At 45.1% G+C, this 18,454-nt stretch overlaps 5 protein-coding genes and 1 non-coding gene across 6 annotated transcripts; 2 read left to right on the plus strand and 4 right to left on the minus strand.

The window, feature by feature from the left end:
* Positions 1 to 2,332: 2,332 nt before the first annotated feature.
* On the plus strand, positions 2,333 to 2,752 carry F5Y00DRAFT_258049 (uncharacterized protein; the record flags this gene model as incomplete). The annotated part of the gene is made up of 1 exon (XM_048010636.1): positions 2,333 to 2,752. The coding sequence occupies one exon, from the start codon at positions 2,333 to 2,335 to the stop codon at positions 2,750 to 2,752; it is 420 nt and encodes a 139-aa protein (XP_047868721.1).
* Positions 2,753 to 3,262: 510 nt separating this feature from the next.
* Positions 3,263 to 5,390, minus strand: F5Y00DRAFT_226116 (glutaredoxin). The gene is made up of 2 exons (XM_048006280.1): positions 4,190 to 5,390; positions 3,263 to 4,136 (listed from the first exon to the last, which is right to left on the minus strand). The coding sequence occupies exons 1-2, from the start codon at positions 4,692 to 4,694 to the stop codon at positions 3,811 to 3,813; spliced, it is 831 nt and encodes a 276-aa protein (XP_047868722.1). The 5' UTR covers positions 4,695 to 5,390; the 3' UTR covers positions 3,263 to 3,810.
* Positions 5,391 to 7,077: 1,687 nt separating this feature from the next.
* On the plus strand, positions 7,078 to 8,149 carry F5Y00DRAFT_258051 (uncharacterized protein; the record flags this gene model as incomplete). The annotated part of the gene is made up of 2 exons (XM_048010637.1): positions 7,078 to 7,164; positions 7,241 to 8,149. 2 exons carry the CDS (start codon positions 7,078 to 7,080, stop codon positions 8,147 to 8,149), a joined length of 996 nt encoding a protein of 331 aa, XP_047868723.1.
* A 3,581-nt stretch (positions 8,150 to 11,730) lies between these two features.
* Positions 11,731 to 11,818, minus strand: F5Y00DRAFT_t22. Its single transcript has one exon. It is a non-coding gene; the product is annotated as a tRNA-Tyr (tRNA).
* A 465-nt stretch (positions 11,819 to 12,283) lies between these two features.
* On the minus strand, positions 12,284 to 13,848 carry F5Y00DRAFT_258052 (polysaccharide lyase family 1 protein; the record flags this gene model as incomplete). The annotated part of the gene is made up of 6 exons (XM_048010638.1): positions 12,284 to 12,738; positions 12,791 to 12,938; positions 13,004 to 13,263; positions 13,325 to 13,427; positions 13,501 to 13,645; positions 13,700 to 13,848. 6 exons carry the CDS (start codon positions 13,846 to 13,848, stop codon positions 12,284 to 12,286), a joined length of 1,260 nt encoding a protein of 419 aa, XP_047868724.1.
* A 755-nt stretch (positions 13,849 to 14,603) lies between these two features.
* F5Y00DRAFT_258053 (aspartyl-tRNA synthetase) lies at positions 14,604 to 17,342 on the minus strand (the record flags this gene model as incomplete). The annotated part of the gene is made up of 1 exon (XM_048010639.1): positions 14,604 to 17,342. One exon carries the CDS (start codon positions 17,340 to 17,342, stop codon positions 14,604 to 14,606), a length of 2,739 nt encoding a protein of 912 aa, XP_047868725.1.
* Between the last annotated feature and the right edge of the window lie 1,112 nt (positions 17,343 to 18,454).

Here is an 18,454-nt window from a genome sequence, read left to right on the forward strand (position 1 = left end):
ACGGGGGAGGGGGATACTTAACCTATTCTAGGAAGAGGAAGGGTTACGTTGAATAGTTCTAGGATAAATATAGATTGTCAGTATTGGAACCTATTGGAACCGTCTGGAATGCAAGAAGGGATATGGAAACATGGGGTTTAATAGAAAGTTGAAGGGGATAAGTGAGGTCAGCCGCCGGAAGGCAAGTGTAAAGTAAACATTCAAACAATGGTAAGTGATATGGCGTGCATGCATTATGTATCAGGTGAGAGTCATGAGTGCTATAGTGTAGGGGAGGTTGAGAGTTAAAGAAGAGTGCATACCTTGGTTGAAGCTTGGTGTATGGTGTATGGTGTATGGTAGAAGGCAGAAGGTAGAGTGAAGGTGGAAGTTGAAGAATGTTGAGGATAAAATAGAAAGTATGGGAGAGGAAGATGGTAGGATGGGAGGAAAGTCCTCGTGTTTATATAGAAATGAGCAGGGCGGTAAAAGAGAAACAGAATCAGCATCGGCAGAATAAAATGCAGCTGCTGATCCTAGTTGCTGTGGTAGTAACTGTGGTATCAAACATGGCAGCTGCTTTATTTATGTAAAATGATCTCTAAGGGTGATATCCTCAGGGTAAAACTGCTGCATCTCCAGGCAGAAACTGGCGATACTCAGGTTGCTAGGTGCTCCCCCGCCACCAAATAAAATTTACAACGGAAGTTACTTCCTTCAACTGATTTAATATGTATGTTCTGATTTAATATTCTTGATCTAATAGATTCTGATCTAATGGTAGCCTAAGGTATTCTGATCTTGCATATTCTGATCTTGCATCAAGTACCTAACATCTAGTAGTCTAGCAGCTGCTACCTTTTAAACTGATCTGATCTGATCTATCTGCAAACTACCTAACTAAAGTACTAACCCATATCAACACCTACATATTTTCCATATGGTACCTGGAATTATTTTTCACTGCTGTACTTAAGCACTTGCCTTAGAAAGTACCTAACCCTTAAGGATACGGTTGGCACCAAGCAGGTACGCAGGTCGATGCCTCTTCTAGCATACATATCTTAGGTACCTGACCTAACAGTACCATGCATTAGCAATATATTTAATATTACGAGAATTAAATCACCAACAATTCTTCGCTTGGTGAACTATCTCCGTTAGCGGTCAGCTTGAATATAGGTATCAGTTCAGGGGGTTGCTTGATTAAATCAGTAGGTACCCAATATCAGAATCGCCAGCGAGGTAGCCACTCCATAGTAGCAAGATATTACAATATACAACCTATGCTGTTCTAGTAATACTTGTGTGGTCAATATTTGTCTTGATTTATCAGGGGAAATTCTTATGTATCTAATCTAATGATTGCATGTGACTGCGCTGTAAATTGATCCTCATAACCTAGGAGAAATTCGAAATATATAATCAATTTTAAGCCCATAAAAAGGATGTTGCTTTTGTATTTTGTAACCAAGCCGTTGCCCAACTCCCTCGTCTAAATAATAGAGAATTACTTCTGTTGGGTAATTATATATAAAACCGTAGTTCAAAGTCTCGTATCCAGGCATCGATGTGCTACATCTTAATTGCGGGTGCCCTTTCGAGTAAGAAGCTTTCAATCGGTCGATGTTTTTCTTCAGTTAGTCTCAGATTTGTTTTAATCGCTATGATTATATCTAGAGTGACGTAGTTCCCACAATTTAAGAAATAGCAAATTATTGATGATGGGTTGGTAGATATACCCAGGTTAAAAGGTAAGGGATATCGAGAGCGTGGTTGCTTCAGGGTTATTTACTTGTACACAATTTTCTGGCGTTTCACCAGATAAAGCCTCTATATAAGTAACCAGGGGGTATTATTTCCATGATGAGCTCCGGGCGTACGCTAGTGCGTCCTTTGTTTGTAAGGGGGCCTGTTAAATCTACGACCTATCTATCATTTAGCATTTCATTTGACCACAGGGTCTGTCCATATGGCCTCATGGTATTCTTAAGCTCCTGGTACGTTATTAGCATTGGGACGTCGTTGTATGTTCCTATATCTATACGTGCGGATGCTCCGTGGGGGATCTTAACTGCATTCGTATACTATGTGGATGGTACTAGCGAAGGATCTAGACTCAAACGACGAGATGCGAGCTTTAATGACATTTGAATGGTCGCTTTATGTGTTACGAGTCTTCTTGATTGTAACAGCAATACGTATTCAGACGCGTAAGTTCGCAGATATCTATAAATGGCAGCCCTGAATAAGGCCCAAGACAATCCTTAGAGCTTGTCTACAGATATTATAAGCTTCTTACCTAGGTATATAATACATTTTATATCATACCTAACTTACTCTTGCTGATAAAATGGTTCGCGTTGCATCTATTACCAAAACCGCAATCTTCCTGACTGGCACCATCAAGGTGCAACATGCTGCTGGCAAAATCTGGGCACAGTTCTGTGACGACACGGCGTGTACGAAGAATTGTGGCGTCTCTGTTGATGTGAACGATCCTGGTTGTCTAATGGGAGAAGGCGGCCGTCAGTCGCTCAAGTTTCATGGATCCGACTTTCTCGGCACCTATTTGGTGCATTCACCAGACAACAATTGCGGATGCCAGCAAGACTGCACGGAGATATCCCGCAGCGCCCCGCCGTGTATTGATATTTCTGGCAAAGTCTCCTCCAGGTCATATCGCTTTCAACTTACGACCTGCAAGGAACTTGAAGGGGGACCTGGGGTTGGAAATAATTGCAAGCCGACACAGATCGTTACCTCGTCTTAATAAGAAGGAAGGACATGTTTATACTGGAAACTTATGACGATTTTCACACCACGGCTTCTCATTCAAGATGGAAGACTGGGATGGATGAATGTGAGGGATGGCGGAATTCTCTCTTCCGCAGGTATCGAAGCCGAGAATGAAAGAATTAACGTAACGTGTCTGAAAAGGTGTAATATTACCGGTTCTTGAAAGGGTTGCTACAACACTTTCCGCAAGCCAAAAATGGATGCAAAGGTTGCTGGGCCGATCGTAGCCTTCATGGTGGAGATAGGAGCGTGGAGTGTGAAGAGAAATAAGAGGTTTTATATTATGAATTGTAATGGCAAATAATCTAGGCGAAAGGAATATTGTCAAGTTAGGAAATTAGTATGATTAAGCGCATTCAGGGGTAAATGTCTATGCTGGTTGAACGTGAAGCAGTTTTTAGCCAGCTGCCCCTAGAATGGGCTTAGCTATATCTGAATTAACTGATTATAATTAATTATTAAGGGATTTCTTACGATTGATTGTATAGCCACCTTCGGCTTATACTTGAATTAGAAGGATAGGAAATATGATATGTCTGCGATACTATTCTTACGATCACGATTTATTTACGGTTGCGAGGGCTACAGTTGCGACCCAAAGAATAATCGCATCTTAATCTTTGTATCACCAGTTGCCATTAATCTCCAATGCCGTTCTTCGCAAGCTGAATATTCGGCCAAAAACCTTGGCTTACCGGCTCGTATGAAGATAGCCCCATAAACGAACCTCGAAAGCCGGCTGGAAGACCCTATCTGGACCCGTGCCCATATAGACTCACACAGGTACGAAATTATCATACACCGAGAATTGTCCTAGAGCTGTAAGTCTAGAACGCAAAAGCCGAAGACCACACCATAGTCTTATACCGTGCCAGACCCAGAATGCCCAACACAATAGTACTCAGTAAAAGAGACCCCAACGCCATACATGCAGGTGACAACGGTTTGTCCATATTACCGTGTTCCATATTCACGTGACCCCAAGATATCCCGAGAAGAAACCGTTGTTTAGGTGTCCGCATGTGTCTGTCATTACTCCTGCTTCTCTTTGGCGTTCCCGACGAATCGCTCCTTCATGGACAACTGTTTCCCTCCCATAGACTTAAACTTGTCAATAAGGGTCTTTCTCGAATCCAGCTCGGCAATCTCGTCACTACCCCCAACACTCTTGCCATTGATCATGATATTGGGCACTGTCTTGCGTCCCGTCTTAATACCCAATTTCGCCTGTAGCTGCTTGCCTAGGGGATGCTCGTCTAGTTCGACAACATAAGGGGCGGGGTCGATAGAATATTTCTCGAGAAGGACGCCCTTTGCCCTTTTAGAATACGGGCAGAACGTTTTCGAGAAAATAACAACTAAATAGAAGTAAGTAATAAGACAAGCGCAGAAAACGACGCGGTGATCTTACCTGGTGATTTCTTGAGTAAATTATTAAGAGTCGCTTCGACCTCACGATCCTCCTCTGACTCCTTGCTCTCCTCGTCTGTCTCCTTTGAGTTTCCCTGGGAAGCGCCTTTCTTCTGCCCTCCAGCCGAACTCCCTATACCAATGACCTCACTCGGAGGATCTGGCTTCAGTGGTGCCTTAGCATTAGCCAAGTCCTTGGCCTTCTGCTCGGCCGCACGTAACCGATCGGCCATCTCTTTTGCCAACTGCTCGTCGTCTTCGTCGACAGATCCATCCCCATCCTTGTCTTTTACCGTCGAATCAACGGTCGTTCCTTTGCCGCTCATCACAACTTGCCCAGGACCCTTTTGGGGACCTAGGCCATTCATAGTCTTGCCAAAGAAATCATGTACTGTTCGGTTGTCGTGGGGAATTGCCGACCGCATCTGAGATGTGAAGAATAAGGTGGTGATGACAGCGGCTAGCACTACCATCATGAGGAGGCGTACTCTTCTAGCTGAAGGCATCGTGAATTAACGGGTGCGAGGCTACTTGCTGGAATTCGATCGGCTATATTTCCTCGATTTGAGAGTTACGTTCGCAATGGGATGCCCGAACGAAAGGAATTGCACCCTGGTGTTTGCTATGATGCGTGGAAGCGTTTATCGGACGACCGGCGCAAACATGCCTCTATATCGTTTGAATGGCGTCGCTGCTAGTACCCGCACCAAAACGTCGATTAACAGGTGACTTGAACAAAATTTGGCAAAACGGGAACAAAATAGTTGGAATTGTGACGTATAGAGGGAACTTTCGAAACGAGTTGCAAACGTGTAGACCGGAAGATTTTCTTGAAGATTGGCAAGGCTGAAATGGAAATCTGGCAAAGACTGGATGTCGACAAGAGTTTTTCTCGAATGGAGGCGGCTAAATGCGACCCTCAGCGCAACACGCTATTAAATTAGTCCAATTGTAAGGAGAACTGGAGAACTGGAGAACTGGAGAACTGATAACTAATTGAGAGCCAAAGCAACAAGACGTGGCCGCGTATACCACTGGTACCAATGATGTGGGAATGAAACGGTGGATTGAAAATCAATCAATGAATGGACTCAGGTAGTTGAAACATGAGATGGCGATGCTGCGAGCTGCAAGCTGCAAGGAATGACGAAAGGCAGGTGGTTTTGGCATTGGTTCAAACTTTAAACACCTTAAAAGTTGCCTCGGGCGGCCTGGACTCTTGAATGCTTCCCCTGTAATAACCCCTGTATTTGATGTACATGCGAGTTTACCATGTCTAGACCCCGCGATCCTGGTTAGATCGGCAATTTTTGTGATGTAAAAAAGAATGCGAAAGAAAAAATATAATCAATTGCTGAGCTAATTACCAGGAATAGACTAATCTGCTATTTAAAATCGGGCGATATTTCTGCTACGGGTTTAGCCTCATCTGCAAGAGGAAAGGGGTTAGTCTACACACCCTGACACCTCCCAGGCCCTTAGGTTCTGTACCTATGTACCTAAGGTTAGGTCTGGCACAGCAGCACAGCAGCACAGCAAAATCCTACCGGCACATCACCACGCAACAAACGCAGATCTGGGGTAAAGTTCCCCCTGTACAAATCTTCATCCATCTCTTCCCAATACAATCCCGCCCTCTTATATTAGGTATTCCGTTCAATATGAAGTATGAAGATGGAATCGCTCGCAGCTATCGACACATATGGTATAGTCTCTGATGTGTTGCTTTTCTACCCCTGTTCAATATGTTCGGCATGCTGCATTGGTTTCCGGGGGTCGGGAGGACTTGCACGACTTCATCATACTACAGGACGGACGATAAGGCTGGCCCCGTAATGGCTACGCGCAGTTGAATATTCTAGTGCCGAAAAGCTATCGAATCCCCAAAATATCGAAGCTTACTGGACAGAACACCGCTACTGATATGTCCTGCATGGCGATCACATCGAGATCTTACTACACCAATGCAGACAGTTCCATCGCATATAAGAGACTAATAAAAGGTCATGGTAGATTTATGTTCCAGTTACGGGATTACTGAACCCCTAGATTTTATGCGCTGTCTTCAAGATAATATCAAGTGCAGAGCTTCGTATTCCCGCCGGTGTAAACCTCGGAGGTTGAATTAAATGACCCAATAAGTCTCCTATCGAACGAAGCACTTGACGGGCAGCCGTTGCAAGCAAAATCGGTGACTACCGGAATTACGTACTTCCACTATTAGTACCTGTCCGCTTCTTCCACCGGATAAGCAATGGGCAATCATCCGTACTCATGTACCGTTTCTAGACTACCCATCTACGGAGCTAAAGAGGCAGCTATGACCATGAAGTTTGGATAAAAGGAAAGGACGAACCCCCACATGACTAAGCATACAGGTGCACATACCAGACATACAGCTGCGTTTACACTACAGCCATAGCCATCCCATCTCAACCCGTCCGTCAGTAACTAAGTGACTAAGTGCCTCTTTCACGAGGGCTACATTTTAGCGCACAACGGACACATATGACAATGGCAGTAGCAACCGAATCAATGCAGACCTTGATGGCTACATCTTCCGTCAGGTACTTTAGACGACCTAATTGCGAAAATAACTTGCCCATCAGGGTGTTCAGCGCCGCACATAAAGAGAACAGACTTATTCATATGATACCATACACATAACATACCATTATCCCGCGCGTATTTCATAAGTCGTCGACAATCACTAACAATTATTGACTTCAAGTTGTTATGGTTTGGAAAATAGTATTTTTCTTGCAACATTAGCACCCATATTACTATTTTCATTCATTCCTTGAGCAATTAGCATTTGCAGCATCGCCTCTGTTAGCTTATACATAAGGCCCTTCTCTTTTCCTGGCGCAGATTATTTGCCATTCCAACATGGCTAGTTTCCCACGGGATCTGATCCTTGAGATCGCAGAGAAATCAGACATCCACTCTCTGCTCAGACTTAGCAAGACAAGCAAGGTAATATTCTTTACGACCTCTTTGAAACCCTAAAGCAGTTATATCTAGACAAACAACTAACTAATACCCAATACAGGAGATCAACGAGCTCCTCAAGACGTATGAATGTTCATTGACGAAGTCACGCCTCGCAGACTTCCCTGTCCCGCCTCTTGGTGATATTCTCTCTTCAGAGCTACGTCTTCGACGCCTAATAAAATATGGAAGTTTTCAAATGCTTCTAGAGTTAAACAAACGGAAATCCAGAATCGAAGAGATTCTCACAGCCTGTCCCCACTTCAATCTCAAGTCACCACCAGGCTTAGGAGAGCTCACCAATCCTCAGCAAAAGCGCCTATGTGCACTCCTGTACCGTGCAATTGCACAATGCGATCATATTGCAGATCTCGCAGCCAATGCACCTAAAGGTCCGCCTGCGACACAATGGTATAAACCCGAATTCATAGAATGGTGGGTTGACCGCGGGCTGCCATTATACTATCGTGAGAAAGATCCGTATACAAACTATCTCGCACGTCCCGCGCAACAGGAATACATCCGAAACCTTGCAAAACAGGATTGTACCGTGATGTACTATCTGATGAATATGATGGGATCATGCTGGGCCAACTCCCGCAGAGATTGGTTCCTCTCAGATCCCGCCTTTTACGAGCGTATTATCGCCTTCAAGGAATGCGTTCTGCGACATGGATCATGGTGTGCATGGGCTCACCTCATCGGAGGCGGCGAATGGGAATCCATGACCGATGATATTACTAGGATCGGATTGGCCGAACTCAATAGTTTTGAGTGCGGCGACAAAGATGCCCAGTGTAGTCTGCAGTCAGTGCTGATTGGTCGGTTTAATGAACTGCACGAATCTCCAGACAACGGACAATTGACGTCACAACAGGCGGTTATACGTTTGATCACCGCGGATATTGACGATAGCGACAATGGAGGCCAGGAAGAAGGTGAAGATCAGGATGAAGAAGACCAAGAATAGAAGACTTGGTGTCAGGATAAAGACGAATATCAGGGTTGAGATGAGACTTGATCTTGGTATGTCAGTATATAAGGGTTGGCGTATAGGAGTGAGGGTCCATTTTTCTGGACAGGCTGGTACACGGGGTTATTGGTGTACTGCGCTTGCCAACCGATTTTGAGGAAGCAGGCATATTGGGCCTCACATGTCAGACCCCCAGATTTCTACCATGCATAGCAAGCCCGAAGCAGATTTTGATGCGATGAACTCATTTATTCCCTGCAAGAATTGCAACCAGTGAAATGTACCATGTATGTCTGTCTATAATGTTTTATTGGTGTTTAGATAGAGGCTCATTGGGATCCGGGGCTCAAGCATTGTTTACCGGTAAATACCCTAGGTGAGGCGGGCATGGTGCAATGTATATCAGTAGATAAAGCTTGGGGGGTGGTTGACTATTGGGACCTTAACTGTAATAGAGTATTTTGAATTTTATATAAGTGGAAAACAACGTAAAGCCAACCTTATTAGATTGAAGACCAGGGGAATGATCCGTTCCAAAATTGAATTAAAATGAGTAGGTAAGAGACGATTTAGAATAGAGTGTAATTCCGAGGCATTTTGATTGTCAGGTACCTACTAAGGCACCTGATTGAACCACGCCTGCGGTCTTAAAACGCATGCATACTTCGTGTCTTTTATATTATCGCAGTACTCATGACATACCATTTGATATGTCATCCGGTTGACATCTCTCTGATGTGTCATGATATGACGACAAAAAATGCCTTACCTAATGTTCTGTTTTACATGTAGCAATTAAAGGCCGTGAGTCAAACCGTGAATATTCACCGCAAATAGAAACCCGTATAAATAATATTACAAGCTGAGGCAACTAAGATGGAAAGAGGAAATTCCAGACGATACGCTTTCACGCATTAGACTAGTGATACAAATAGTTATGAGACGGCGTCCCGGGGGCCCATTTAATTCTCGGTTGGTGCCGGCAGCGGGCGGGCTGGGGTATAGCATTGTCTGGCTAGCGTGAGTCACCCGGTGGAAAGGTAACGGCCCCCAATTTCTAAGCAAACGGTTGGGGACCTTTAGGGGTAACTCCCTAATCTACTTACCTATTTTAGTATGCTCCCACACTAAGATGCCTCTTCGTTGGTCCGGAACGCGTGTATGTATCTAGTTTCGTAGTTCAGCAGACAAGAGTTAAATCCGATCTCGCAGGGCGTATTAAACAAGGATTCAGATCAGGTACCCGGGATCTGATGACCGTTCAATTGGAACTTAACCCACAAGAATTATCTGGCAGCCTAACGATCAGACGCGTCAATGCAGGGAAAGATTCGTAGTATCGTTTGCTTAATATGCTTGATATGCTTATGATACAACTGTGATATAACTGTTGCCTTATAATCAGGCTGGAGTTTTACTATAGCTAGGTAAGCATAAGGCAACCATGAAATGCACCTAGGTAAGATTGTACCGTAAGAGTCATATTTTAATTCTGTATTTGTGGCTTTGTTCCATGGTAGCTTACGTCCAATGGGCGTATAAGTATGTTGCTCGTGTTGCCAAGCATCACTAAGACGAATTGCTTCTAACCAACCAGGTAAGAGTATATCATCTGCGTAGACTCATAATAGTCTGCCTGCATGATCAAGTCTAAGCTGTATCACCAGCCCCTGTTGTGTCTATAGCGGTTGCCTATTAGTCATACCAGCATACTAGAATCTTATATAAAACCGATGCCTTTTTTCTAAGGCTGGTTTGTGTATCGATCTTCCATTAGCATCACTATCATTCTTATAATATCAGGATACAGTTTAGCAATTATCTAATTATCAATATATCCCACAAGACTCCAATACCAACTACCCCATTGCCTACATTATAAACCCGGAAAGAAAAAAAAACCTACATCCTTATAACAATGTGCCAAGATTGCTATCGAACGTCAGCGGCAGCTGTCTCTATGTCTCTGGCGATGACGAACCCAGAACTCATCTGGCCATATCATCAAGACTAGAAGAGACAGTCAGCCCATTGCCAGTCGTCAAAAGCGCAAGCGCAAGCACAAGCACAAACACAAACACAAACACAAGCACAGCCAGATGTCAAACCCTCATCTGCCTCAACTTACTCAGAGTCGACCACATATTCGTACGACAAAGACAAGAGTCACAGCGATACCAAGCAAAAGCGGTCGATGCGCCAACGAATTAAAGAGACTCTCAAAGACATCGGAAACTCGCCCACAGCAAAGTCTGATCGAAAGAATGGCCAGAAGACCGAAGACCTGACGACTTACCACGGTCCGATGAGCTCGAGTACACAGGGAAGGAAGTGAGGTGAACAGTGATGAGGTTATATTAAGCATCTGCCTCGAGAGGATCTACGAAATTGATACATTATAGGCTCTAAGTGGGTTTCTTGATAATGATAATGAGACTTGGTTTACTCGTGGGGCTCGGGGCCCCTAGGGGCTAGGATGGAACTCTTGGGTAAAGATAGAGGGACTGGGACGCCTGTGGTAAAATAAAGGTGTGCACTTATGTTGGAATTGGATGGATACCAAAGCTTAGATTGGAATTAATGTCAACGACTTCATAGTAATGTTGAATACGATCTTGGTTAGATTGGATGTGTGAGATACACTTTCAGGACAGTCGCTTAATACCATTTTCAGTCTCAGACCTCTACATCACTTGAAACCGATACTCATCCGTGAAGTGATGAAGGCTCATAAAAGATCGTGGTAATTATTAATAGTACCACGTCCTCCATCAGAAATATAATAAATACCTAAAGCATAGGTACTTCTTCTGCTTAGGTCGGTTCCCTATCCGATTTTCCGGTGCGGTGCTTTCAGTCTTCTTTACCAAACAAAGCCTTGCTACTTTGGTACTGTCTTAGTTATACTTCTAAGAACACCGGAACTCCCATCCCTGTGCTTAAAATAATCTATATACGTCTTCAAGAGGATGGCATTTGCTTCTGGTACGATATATGTGACTGAGCAATCTTATCAAGGGCTAAGATTTGCTGATATTGTAGATCAAGAAGAAGGAAAAAGCCACGACTTGAGAGAATTTTAATTCACCGAATATACGATGGTTATTCTTATTCCGCGATGCTTCCCTACGTACTCCTGGAAAGGGATTGTACTTGGAACCTAATGAATCTGCACTTGATTACCTAGACGGGATGGTTTGAGTTCTTAAAAAGCGTTGTTATTATGGGGAAACGATTAATAAAGAAGTGCTGATCGGATACATTAGACTTTAGAGGTTACAGGCTGATAAGCGCAACGCTTGAAGTACAAAAAAAAGGGGGGGGGGGGGGGGGGTTGGTAAGGGGGTTGGAGGGGAAGAAAGATCCAAAGAAAAAGATTACTGTAAAGATAATTGCAAAATAACAATGCTAATAGGTAATTCTAACAAGTTTGTTAAAATCAAAGTGAATAGTGAATAGGCAGTTAAAGGAATAATAAAATATAAAATATCCGCTTGCGACACAAATACGAACTAGATAGGACGAGGGAAAGTGGAAAAAAAAAAGCAAACAGTTCGAAAAAGACAAAAAGTAAATGATCCCTCGGGCCGGAATCGAACCGGCGACATTTCGGTAACAATCTTATCAATTACAGCCGAACGCGATAACCAACTACACCACCAAGGGAGGCGTGTTTGCAAATACTACGGAAGGAAGTGGGCTTCCTTCCGAGGGATAGTTGCTGTGATGTCGATGCATTTTACAATGACTTATATTTTACGGTAAAGTGTGCGCAGAAATTTCGGTGCTTGCCCCAATCAGGGATAGTTAAATGGCTCGTGCGTAATCTCCTTCAATGTACCTAACCATGTACGAAGTACCTAACGTTATGAAGCAATTGAGTAAATCAAATCAGTCAACAATTGATGTTTTTCTCGGCTGCATGAGAGACACCGAATTACACGATGGAAGAATATGAGCTCTGGTGATAAGCCCCCAATTCATAACGTGCCTTCACCTGGGGAAATATATTAATGCAATAATGGCCTCGGGTTCAAGGCGACCAATTCAATAGCTTTGGCAAGATTCCTGTCATATTACAAATTATTGCTTCTAATTGCCAATTGACATGTTCCTTTTTATGTATGCTCCTTACGAAGAGGGGACGAGGGAGTTAAGGTACACTTCAATATTCGCATACCCAGAACTACTAATCTTCATCGCGTCGCTTGCATCTCGAGAATTCAACCCATGCACATCCTCGTACGCGTCCGGGATCCCGTCTCCATCCGTGTCCGTCGGCGCGTCTCCTTCCGAGTTATCCAAAGAGCCCGCGTCCTCGGCGCTGATCAGCTCGCCCTTCTTGCCAAAGCTTTGCACTTCCGCTACGAGGCCTTTGTCGATCTCGTCGCGCCCGGGGAAATTGGCACCGACGTTGCTGAGGACGTAGGTTAGGGCGTCGGGAGCCGCCATCAGTCGTTCCGGGCCTGGATATTCGAACTGCGTCTTCTGAATGTCCATGTCGCTGTAACAGCTGGTCTGGACGCAGAGGGGAGACCCGTTGAGCGTGCCATCTTTATTGCTGTCGTAGTAATTCTCCGATACGTCTGATAAGGTGAGCATTCACTCGGAAACATGGCATTTAGCTAGTATACTTACAGCCATGGAAATTGGCGTTTCCCCGCGTGAATGCGGTTACGCTCGTGCTGGGCCCCGAGATAAAATAGTTGTTGATGATGTTGGCATAGCTCTGACCATCACTGTCGCCAGCGATGTAAGCACCACCCCCTCCCCAGTTGTAAATGACCTGATGAGTTGTTTAGTAGCTGGTATATCTATCGAGCACCCAATGGCACACTTGGTAAAGCTTACGTTATTTTGAAAGTCGTTCATGCCCTTGACCTTGGGGTTTCTCGTCTTGTTGTCGATGTACAGATTCCTGAAGAGACTAATACCAAAGTCCGACTGCATCAATCCACCGCATGAGTGGGTTTGTAGGCCCTGGCCGATAATTGTGTTCTGTACCGTTACGTTGTGCACGGCTCCGTTAATGGAAAAAGTCTCGTCCCGGCCCCAGGTGACCGACACATGGTCGAAGATCATGTTACTACCTTCAGCAATAGTAATACCGTCTATTGGTAGGGTTTAGTACACAGTCTGATTCCGAACTATCCTTGTGGGATGGAGGATCACCTTTGCCAGAATCGCCGCTTTTACCCATACGGAATCGGATATAACGCACGATGGCGTCGTTAGCATTAGAGAATGATAGGCCATTTCCATATATCGTGATTCCCTTATAGAACTGTTAGCACACCGGATGAAATATAGCTTATACATCCTTAGCGAATAGATATTCAAGAACCTACATTGCCTGGGGCTGTCTGACCGGCGATATAAATATTCTTCGAAACCACAACCCGATTGGTGATATTAATGGTTCCGCTAACGTCAAATACGACAATGCGATTTGACGTGGACACGGCGTCACGGAAGGACCCTTCCCCAGAGTCGCTAAACATCATGTATGAGAATACTGAATTTATAGATGTACGCGACCACACTCACTTCAAGTTTGTGACATGGTAAACCGACCCCGTTCTACCACCAACCGCGTTTCGACCAAACCCTTCAGCCCCAGAAAACGCGAGAAGTGCCGAGGCGTTTGGAATGACGGTAGCCAGGCAGGCTATAGTTAAGAATTTGAGGACGCCCATAGCTGCAGACGAGTATCTCAGGATAAGGAACTGCTTGAGAAGATCACGTTGAGAATACCTACAATATAAGGGGGGATATTGGGTGGTTAATGTACTTAACCCGACGCACCGAGCAGTTACTTGACCGCTATTAAATTTCTCCGGCTCGTCTTAAGGGGTCGTGGGGCATTAACCCACCGCCGTGGCATGTTAAGACGGTGCCGCTGTCAAGATTGGGTAGAACGGCCGGGGTGAGTCGCATGCGCATGCATTGAGCGGACCCCTGGCTCCGGTGCAGGCTAAACTTGTACCACTTATACGAGATTGAAGGGCGATGCCACCGGAACTAAACGCGAGAAAACAGCCATGTAGTTAGTAACAACTTGAGACCTCTTTAATTAGCTGGCTTCTATTTCGAAATTCTCTACTTGGGCCACAATATAAACCCGTAAGACCTTTTTACCATCTCGTTGAGGCATCGTAGCTCTCATTAAAACAGAAGTCATGGCAACGATCAACTTTCAAGTCCTTGAATTAGGAAAGTCTTCTTTATTATACCTCCTTTCTATCATTACGTCGCCCAATATTTATTGTCCACAATGGGGTATCTATCATCATTAAGAAAACGAAAAATTAGGTACTCGTGAAATGCGTCCAGATCATCTACCCTGGTATCGAATGGAAAATGTCCCCGGTCAGCCATGTCATGTCATAAAATAACAAAGGAAAACAGCAAAGGTAATTATATCTCGTGGCTGCAACCTAATATATCGCCTTTACATCTCGTCCTCGAAGAATTTAATCAGCGTCCTAGCGCCGGAAACTCCCAGGCCCATGAATGGGTAGCAGATGTAAACCGGGTCGTGCTTCACGCCGAACTTTTCTCTGAATTCGCTCTTCGCCACTAGTTTTAGCTGCTGCGCGACTGTCTTGTACGTACGGCTTAGTAGCTTGGCTTTGATACCGTTTAGGTTGCTTCCGATGAGAAGCTCATCCATAGCACCAGCACCGAAGGTCACGCTGCTAACCCCTGTAGCTGTTAAACTTTGGATGGCGTGGGAGATGAGCGCCTCGATGCTGCCGGATGGAGAGCCGGGGAAGTCAAGCGCAAACTTGATTTGGTATCCGTGCTCGGGGGAAAGACGGTGCAAGATGACAAGGCCAACGATTTCGCCAGTCTTGTCTTCGGCCCACACATAGCGCCGGTGCGCCATCGATATCCAGGGTTGGACTTCGGTAATATGGACCTGCTTTCGGCCTTTGCGGCTCTCCTTCCAGTCGATAATGCGCTTGTCGCATTTTTCCCTTACGTCGTCAGGGACCGGCTGACCGAGTCCTGTTTCGTGTATCTTGATTTCAGCTTTCTGGGCCTGGCGCTCTTTCTTAGTCACCTTGCCTGCATTTTCCATATCCACGCGCTCTTCGGCCACACATGTTAGTGTCCTCCATCCGAGCTTCGCGCCAAGGATCTCTTCGACCTGTGCAGAGACCAGGATCCAGATAGGTCGTAGATCCTCGCTCTTTTTCAAGTATTTAAGAAAAGAGCTGATGACGATAGGATACTGGCGTGGATCGCAAAGTGGGTTGCCCATTATCATTGCGTATCCGTTCTCCTCGGCGTATCCAACAGCTGCTCCGGTATCCGTATCCCGCCAGACCTTGTACCTTTCGTCAAGCCAGGAAGTATTCGTAGCATCACCATAGTTTACGATAAGCTTGTCCAAATCAGGTAGATGAAGGTGGTTATGCTCTCCTTCGAATGCGTATCGGATGGTGTCGGCCTCGGGGAACGGGAGCTTGCCATTATGATCATGCCTCTTCGCAGGAAGAGATTTCGGATCTCTTGGGAATAAGGTGGCGTTCCGGACGTCTCCCAGGTTTAGCAGCAAGAATATCACGCGCTCAAGACCAATACCACACCCCGCGTGCGGCGGCGCGCCCCATTCGAAGGCCTGCATGTACTCTTCCATCCCCTCTGGGTCTACTCCGGCTTTCTTCATTCTCTCGGCTAAGACTTTTGGGTTGTTGATTCTTTGACCTCCTGTTGTAATTTCTTGACCACGAAGGAATATGTCGAATGAGTTGGTTAATGTCTCATCGTTCGGGTCTAAATGCGTATAGAATGGCCGTGCCGATGCTGGGAATTTATCAAGTATGAAGTAGTCGGTTCCATATTGCTCTTTAACTAACTGGCCGAGTCGGATCTCTGCACGAGTCCCGAGGTCCTCATTCTCAGAAGCTGGCTTTCCATCATCATCCGTCCACCCAGCCGAATTTAGCAATTGAACTCCCTCCTTGAATGTAAGACGAGGTGTCTGTTCTAGCCAGACTAAATCCTCGTGGGGAAACCTCGTCTTGATATTCTCAAGCTCCTTGCGGTACCGTGAATAAATACCTTTGAAGATGGCCTTCAACATTTCATCGATCACATCCATCGCTTCGTGATAGTCCTTTTGAATTGCCATTTCCAGATCTAAACCGGTATACTCTGTCAGGTGTCGATGGGTATTGCTGTCTTCAGCTCGGAAAACAGGCCCAATCTCGAAGACCCGGCCAAAATCAGCGGAAATTGCCGTCTGCTTCGCCAATTGCGGGCTCTGCGCCAAGAATGCGGTTCTTCCAAAGTAGTTAACTCTGAAAACTTCCGCACCAGACTCGGTCGCGGCGGGTTGGAGTTTGGGGGTTTGAATCTCAATGAATCCTTGATCCTCCAGAAAAGATCGAAATATATTACAAACACCTGATCGGATGCGAAAGACGCTCTGCATAACGGGCGTTCGGAGGAAAACTAATCGGTTCGCAACGCGGACACGATTTGAGACGGCTAACTGCTTCTCATGGCTGTTTTCATCTTCCTCCACTTGCTCCATGTTGTAGACATCGATGGGTATAGGCTCCTCGACTGGTACAATGACGTGCATGCTATCGATGAGGATCTCAAGATTATGTATACTGCAGGTTTTAATCTGCTCCGGTGGTTCGCGTACAGTACCTCGAATGTGTACTACAGACTCGGTATTAAGGTGCTCGGCCCATCGTACGAACTTCTCGGACACAACTCCCTCACGGGCTTGCAGAACACCTTGTATGGTATCGACCTGTTGGCGTAGCAATATGAAAGCCAACTTTGAACTTATGGATCGTATATGGTGAAGTCGGGCATTGAAGCTGATAGTCTGCCCAATATGGTCGATCGACAAATGCTCGAGTAGAAAAGAAGGCGGTATGCTCTCTTCGGCGAGTGTGCCATAGCTTGATTGTAACTCTGGTGGCTCACTAGATAATGCTGCCAGCTCCTCCTCCTTACGCCTTTGTTGTAGCGATCGCCGATTTTCCTCTTGTAACTCTTTCTTGGCTCGTTTTTCATACAAGGCTCTTAAATGCTTCTTATCCGTTTCTTCATCTAACGCGTCTGTGTCGCCGAGATGGATTTTAGTGATATGATTCTTGGCCGACGTATGCCCAATAACCCTATTCAATAAGAGAAGAGGTTTCTTCATCCTAATTGAAGGCATATTGTTACCTCGATTGGGTATCTCTGTGGAGAAGTTTCTGGGCGGGGATAAGGGATGGAAAATTGTATAGTTGTCTGTGGAGATGCAGCGCTGATTATGAGGGCGCTTAGAGGAGAAAATAATATATGATGAGGTCAGTGGCACACAGTGGATGTTAGATCTAACGGAAAATCTGTTGGGTGTGCTTCTTAAGAAGCAATGGACTCTGGTAAATAACGTGTACATATAACAAATATCTTGGCAGAAACCTGGTTGATAATAGATGGTCTATTGCTTCTGATCTCTGGCCTAGGTTACTTGATAGATTCTTCTAGGGGTTACTGGCTAGATATTGAGGAAGTTGTTTGAATGACCAATGACCACAGGTATGGGGCATGTTATGGTAGTATTTTTTTGCCGCCATGTATGGACGCTGGGGACGTTGCTGAAAATATGAAATTCCCAGCTCTGTCTACAAAGTGTACATATCCCCACTCGGAGCAAATAGACCGGATCTGCACGGATAGTGATAGCCAATTAAAGATTGTGTTGCCCTCTACATCTATCCCTATTTGGCGATTTTGCTATTCGTAGGCGCATTAGTGCAGGGGTTGGTGCCAGCGAAGGTGCCATTAGTAATCTAAGTTCACGGCATGTTTTATGGGTCTATGAGAATCATGACATCATGACACCAAATATTCGGATTCGACAATTCGATGTAAAAAGCCTCTTTGAAACGTTGGTTGAAAGTTATGCCGAGGTGTCTTGTGGCATTTACTAGGTACCTAAGGTATCTAAGGTTATCTAAGGTAGGTACCTATAAGTCTATTTGCAGACTTGCCACATTACGCGCCACAGGCTGAATGGACTGACAGATCAGGTACCGAAGGTTCGAGCAAGGGTTAAGGGTCGATGGTCAAAGTATCAAGTGACAAACGTCATACAACCCACTAGGATGTTCAATGTTATTTAGTGGGGCGCCAAGCCGCCAGGCACATCTTTTGAATACGGCTAGTATGTATTCCCACATACAAATTACTATGAGGAGGTACAAAAACAGCGACTTTGCCGAAAGCCCCTTTTTCAATATATACTATTATTTCTCGTCAAGCGATTCCTGAATAGCCTCCCCG

The sequence above is a fragment of the Daldinia vernicosa genome (genome assembly GCF_022497035.1).
Source record: "Daldinia vernicosa strain CBS 139.73 unplaced genomic scaffold F5Y00scaffold_5, whole genome shotgun sequence".
NCBI lineage: Eukaryota > Fungi > Ascomycota > Sordariomycetes > Xylariales > Hypoxylaceae > Daldinia > Daldinia vernicosa.